This window comes from Sceloporus occidentalis, unplaced genomic scaffold (assembly GCF_023333645.1).
Source record: "Sceloporus occidentalis isolate IW3139 unplaced genomic scaffold, rSceOcc1.0.p SCAF_4, whole genome shotgun sequence".
NCBI classification, from domain to species: Eukaryota; Metazoa; Chordata; class Lepidosauria; order Squamata; family Phrynosomatidae; genus Sceloporus; species Sceloporus occidentalis.
In genome coordinates this window covers 373095-379466 of record NW_028316984.1, presented here as the reverse complement: position 1 = coordinate 379466, position 6372 = coordinate 373095, and the positions used below count along the sequence as shown (strand labels likewise).

Here is a 6372-nt window from a genome sequence, read left to right as displayed (position 1 = left end):
CCTCTTCTTCCATTGCCTCTTCTTCCTCCTCCTCTTCTTTTCCTTCCTCTTCCATTGCCTCCTCCTCCTCCTCGCTCTCTCTTCTTCCTCCCCTTCTTCTTCCAGGATGGGGCTGGGCCAGGTAGGCCCCCTGGCGGTGGTCTTTCTGTCCTGCCTGCTGGTATCTGGGCCTGGCATACAACCAGGCCATCCCTCCCTGCCGCTCCCTCTGCGCCAGGGCCAGGCAGGGCTGCGAGGCCCTCATGAACAAGTTTGGCTTCCAGTGGCCCGAGAGGCTCCGATGTGAGAACTTCCCCATCCATGGGGCCGGTGAGATCTGCGTGGGCCAGAACACCTCGGACAGCTCCAGTGGGGCAGGAGGGGGGCCAGGCGTCGGGGGTCCTGTGGCGGCCGCACCCACTGCTTCCCCGACAGCCCACCCTTGGCACCCTCTGCCCCCCACCGGCTACACCTTCACCTGCCCCCGCCAGCTCCAGGTGCCCCCTTACCTGGGCTACCGCTTCCTGGGCCAGCGCGACTGTGGGGCCCCCTGCCAGCCAGAGCTGCCCCAGGGGCTGATGTACTTCAAGGCGGCCGAGGTGCGCTTTGCCCGCCTTTTGGTGGGCATCTGGTCCATGCTGTGCTGTGCCTCCACCCTCTTCACCGTCCTGACCTACCTGGTGGACATGCGGCGCTTCAGCTACCCAGAGCGGCCCATCATCTTCCTCTCGGGCTGCTACTTCATGGTGGCCCTGGCCTATGTGGCCGGCTTCCTCCTGGAGGATCGGGTGGCCTGCGGGGAGCGCTTCTCCAATGAGGGCTACCGGACAGTGGTCCAGGGAACCAAGAAGGAAGGCTGTACCGTCCTCTTCATGGTCCTCTACTTCTTTGGCATGGCCAGCTCCATCTGGTGGGTCATCCTCTCGCTCACCTGGTTCCTGGCTGCGGGCATGAAGTGGGGCCATGAGGCCATCGAGGCCAACTCCCAGTACTTCCACCTGGCTGCCTGGGCCGTGCCAGCTGTCAAGACCATCACCGTCCTGGCCATGGGGCAGGTGGACGGGGATGTCCTCAGCGGGGTCTGTTATGTGGGTCTTTACAGCGTGGATGCCCTGCGGGGCTTCGTCCTGGCCCCGCTCTTCCTCTACCTCTTCCTGGGCACCTCCTTCCTCCTGGCCGGCTTTGTTTCCCTCTTCCGCATCAGGACCATCATGAAGCACGATGGCACCAAGACCGAGAAGCTGGAGAAGCTGATGGTGTGGATCGGGGTCTTCAGCGTCCTCTACACCGTGCCGGCCACCATTGTCTTGGCCTGCTACTTCTATGAGCAGGCCTTCCGGGACACCTGGGAGAAGACCTGGCTCCTGCAGAGCTGCAAGAGCTATGCCGTGGCCTGCCCCACTGCCAACTTTGCTCCCATGAGCCCCGACTTCACTGTCTTCCTCATCAAGTACCTCATGACCATGATTGTGGGCATCACCACCGGCTTCTGGATCTGGACTGGCAAGACCCTCCAGTCTTGGCGGCGCTTCTACCACAGACTCAGCACTGGGAGCAAAGGGGAGACAGCAGTATGAGGTTTAGGCCTGTCCACCTGACCCTGTCTGGGCCCTGTCCCACACTGCTGCTCTTCCTGCTCCTTGTGGAGAAGACATTACCTGAGGGAGGAGGGTGTCTGGGCAGTGGGTCTGTGGGCTTGCATGGAAGCGAAGGGATTGCTTCTTCCTTCAAACTCTTGCCTCTTCTTCTTTCCAAGGGATGGTGATTTTGTACATGCAGCAAGCATTCCAGCTTGGTTTCTCTCTCCCAACCACACACTCTCTATTTTTTTTTCTTTTTTACCTTGATAGCCAAGTTGAAGAGGGTTGAAGAAAGTGTCCTTAAGAATGATCAGTTTCTGATCCTGAGAGAAGTTCTTTACTTCTCTTTGCCTGTTCCCCACTGTACCCCAGCTGCTTTTAGGAAGGAAAGAAGAAAGAGAACTGTGGGATCTGTTCAAAGAGAAATGCTGGAATTGGGCCCAGGATGCAAAATGCAGGTGTGGGGATTAAAGTAGAGAATTATTATTATTTGTAAAATCCCTAAAACAGAAAGTCAGTCACATTTGTGTGCTTTGGGGTGGCAAGTTGAAACTCAAATAGGTCATTCCCTCTTCCTCCCAAAAATAAGTTCCAATTCACTATCTTTGTAGTCACATCCAAGAGGCACTGAGTCTCTCCCTCAACCCCTAGTACAGGCCAGAGTTGAGATGGCAAAATAGAACAGCAGTTCCCAGATTTTCCCAGTCAGCATGACCAGCACTATGATGGTTGGGATTGTGGATGTTACAGTGGGGACAGAGTGTGGAGTCATTTTTGGACTACAGCTCCCCGAATCCCATGATGGTTGGGGGACTCTGGGAGCTATAGCTAGAATAATTAGCTTTTTGGGTGGCAGTTTCCAGGATCCCCCAAACCAGTGGACATGGGATTCTGGGAATTCTCATCCAGTAAACCACTATTCCAAGCTCTGAGACAATCAAGGGGTAGCCAAGAGGCAGACAGAGAAACAGCTGAAAGTCACTTGCAGGACTACAGGGAGCAGCAAGAGTGGCCAATATCTCCAGAGAGCAAAAATGAGTAGATGTGAAACAGTGTTCCAGCAACCAAGAGGGAAGACTTTTAGGAGGAGCTGCCAGAGTCCCATGCAAGGGCCAGCCATGGTGCATTAGAGGCTTCTGGAATGAAATCCTCCTAGGGAAAAGATCTGCTTAAAGCTGAGGGATCCTTTCCTCCTAAGGAGAGGAGATGCATCTTCTGCTTGCAGCCATCCATTGTGGGCTTGATAGTTCTGGGCTACTATTTTAGGTGCCATACATTGCTGCCTGGGGTGCTTAGGATAGTTTTGCACATCTGTGTCTGTTACAAGAGCTCCAGCTTCCCCGAGGAAGGTGGACCCCTAGCCATCAGTCTTGAGGGCTCAGGCAATTTCTGTGATAGTCACTGTTGTGTGCCTTCAAGACATTTTGATTTCCGGGGAACCTAAGGTGAATTTATCATGGTTTTCTGGGCTGAGAATATTTGACTCACCTATAGTCACTCCATGGGTTTCCGTGGCTGAGTCGGGAATTGAATCCTGGTCTTTAAAGGCCCGATGCTCAAACCACTACATCATGCAGGTTCCTACAGTAGTCATTAGTTGCTGCCAGTTTGAGACTTTGACTCCTCCAGCAGACACAAAGTGACACATGGAGTGTTTCTCCTTTTTTTAGAAGATAGCATCATTGATAAAAATCTTATTTGAGTCTCCTGTAAAATTTGCCACAACAATTTTGCAAATATATAGATAGATAGACCTAGTTCCCTTTTCATCAAGTTCAGACTGCCATACATAAATGTGGGCAGTCTCTTGAGGTGCACCGCACTCTTGGTGCAAACAAGCCAACATGGCTACTGCTGCAAACATCCCATCTCCACATCTATGTTAGACCCACTGAATTTAATGGGATTTAGTCCCAAGTCGGTGCATAGGACTGCAAGCTAAGCACTCTTGCCTTGAGGGAGTAAAGACATGCAGTATTTGTTGAACTCAGTGTGGCTTAAACTTCCAAGTCAACATGCCTACTCAGGCTGCTGTGGCGGGGGAGTTTCCTCCATTCATTTTAGGGTTTCTTTTCTGTTTGAATCCTCCTTTGGCAAAAGGGTCTTGCTGGGGCTTTGGGGAGGGGAAGGGTGCAGGGCTAAGTAAGGAGCACTCTGAAAAAGAAGTGACATGTTGATTTTCTGGAGAATGCGTTTTACTCTCCTCTCTTTTGTTAGAAGGGACAAAAGAGAAACAAAAGTGTGTTTCTTTGAGGCAAGGCAGAAGCATGGGATCAGTTTTTATGGGGGGAAGGTAACAAAGCATTTGTTGAGGTCCAACTACGTGGCTGCTATATGAAAATGGAGGGAAAGGAAAGGAAATTTCGCTAAGGTCTCTTGTTTAACTCTGAGGAAATCTGAGAAACTACCCTCCTCCTCCTCTCTCTTTATTTGTAATGGAGTTTTAATTCAGAACATCTGACAAAACAGCCAGCACTGAAATATGTAAAACAGGCAAATATAATCTCTCTTTTCTTTCCCCCAAAGTTGTGATTTCCCCTGAGGAAAAAGACATCTATGTCTGTGTTCACCTTCGGAGGCTGTGTAAAGGGAAAGCTGTAGGAACTGACCAGTTTTCCCCTCCACGTCTGTAGCATTCTCAGTTCGATGGTGTTCACAGCAAGATTTTAAAATGTCTTGGGAAAGGAAGAGGTTGCTCGAGTGCTTCTAAGGCTGTCCAGGGTTGGGGCCATTCTTCTTTTTGAAACAAGAAGATAGTTCTGGCCATGTTTGCTCAGAGGAAGTGCATGGCATTTCTCGATCTTTTAGGAAAGGTGTATAAGATTGCAAGCTCTAGTTTTGTGTGCTTGACACAGTCGGTTGCAAAGTTGTCCCAATTAAATCTGCAAAAGTGGTATACCTGGAATATGTTCTGCTCAGGAATACTTTGGAACTAACATGCATAGGATCAGCTCTTGTATTCTATGGGGAATCAGTGGGATGATATGGGCACTCATTTAACATTTAATTGGTGGAGCATGGCCACACAACTCACATTTTATGCATTCTGCCCATATGTTGTGCAGTGGAGGTGTGTGTGTTTTCTCTGAAGTAGGATTTACTTCCCAGTTGTGTGTAAGGTTGCATTCTAAGAAGTGGAGAACTAATGTTACCTAGTATGCCTCGTTCCTAAAATGTGCACTTCTTTTTTTAAAAAATAATAATCCACCAATATCCAGCAAAGTTCTCCATCTTTTTTTGTACGGTTGTTTTATTAAACATGCCTCTGAAATGAAACCAAACAAAATGTTCTGCATCACCGTAGATAAAAATCTTCCTCAGCGAGGGGCCCCTGATTCAATGAAATGCCTTTTCGCTTCCAAGGGGTTTCATATTTCTTCCCGAAATTCCATTTCCCTTTCTCTTGGAATTGTTTTAAACTACTTTTTAAAAAAACTTTTTGAAAAAGGTTCTTTTAAGAAATGATGTGAACCTAAGGGGTTTGGCTTGCTTTGGCCTGAAAGATTATTTGGAGAACTGTGGGTTTTAATGAGTCCTTTTTTGTTCTTCCTTCCTTCCTTCTTTCCTAGACAATAATCATTCCCCCCTCTCTTTTTTTAAATGAATGGAGATGAAGTTCTTTAAAAACAAAACGCCATCTCTTCACAGAGGAGCATTGGTAAGGGAGAAAGAAAAGCCATCAAAGGGGAATGGTGTGGGTGTACTGTTTTGGGATAAAATGCAGAGAGAAGCACCCCACTCATTCTGCAGTGTATTTGATCTCCTTAGTGCTGAGGTCCTTAGTTTTAAAGTGTGCACCAGACAAGCTGAAAGTGCAGTGTGTGTATATTTTGTAAATCTGACATTTTTGTAAGAAATATATATGTATTTATGTTTTTACTGCCTTTTTTGGTTTTTGCTTTTGGAAGGTCTGTGTAAGACTCCATCTCTTTATGTACAGAACACAACAAATAAATGGATTTTTAATACAATGGGTTTTTCAAAAGAGCTATTTTAACAGTACATATTCTTTTCCCCTATACTGTTTTGTTGAATCACTGAGTTTCTTAAACATTTGTTAATTCTAGGTGGCCTCAAGCTAACTGTTCCCTTTGAAGATTTGCAACTATTCAACTGAATGGAACCTCTGAATAAATATGCATAGGATTATTATTTTGTGGAATAAGACCTGATCCTAAGTGTCTACCCAAAAGGAAGTCCAAATGAATTCCAAGAGGGCATGCTTCTAAGATAGTATTGTTAGAACTGCCTTGCTTACTGAGAATGATGGGGCTTGTAGAGACCAATGCATCTGGAGGTCACCAGGTTGAAGAAGAGTGGCTTAGTGCATAATAGTCATATGTTGCTTATACAAAGTAGGTCAGCCACCATCTTGGGGGGAGAGAGGCAGGCACGCTCCAACTGCCTGCCTGAAGAAGAAAAGCCCTCCCTTCAGCCACCATCTTGGGGGGGAGAGAGGCAGGCACGCTCCAACTGCCTGCCTGAAGAAGAAAAGCCCTCCCTTCAGCCACCATCTTGGGGGGAGAGAGGCAGGCAAGCTCCAACTGCCTGCCTGAAGAAGAAAAGCCCTCCCTTCAGCCACCATCTTGGGGGGAGAGAGGCAGGCACGCTCCAACTGCCTGCCTGAAGAAGAAAAGCCCTCCCTTCAGCCACCATCTTGGGGGGAGAGAGGCAGGCACGCTCCAACTGCCTGCCTGAAGAAGAAAAGCCCTCCCTTCAGCCACCATCTTGGGGGGAGAGAGGCAGGCAAGCTCCAACTGCCTGCCTGAAGAAGAAAAGCCCTCCCTTCAGCCACCATCTTGGGGGGAGAGAG

The 6372-nt window shown here is 48.7% G+C and overlaps 1 protein-coding gene across 1 annotated transcript; it reads left to right on the top strand.

The window, feature by feature from the left end:
• Nucleotides 1–557: 557 nt before the first annotated feature.
• LOC149313380 (frizzled-7) lies at nucleotides 558–6154 on the top strand. The gene has a single exon (XM_089519011.1). The coding sequence runs from the start codon at nucleotides 558–560 to the stop codon at nucleotides 1554–1556; it is 999 nt and encodes a 332-aa protein (XP_089375137.1). The 3' UTR covers nucleotides 1557–6154.
• Nucleotides 6155–6372: the final 218 nt, after the last annotated feature.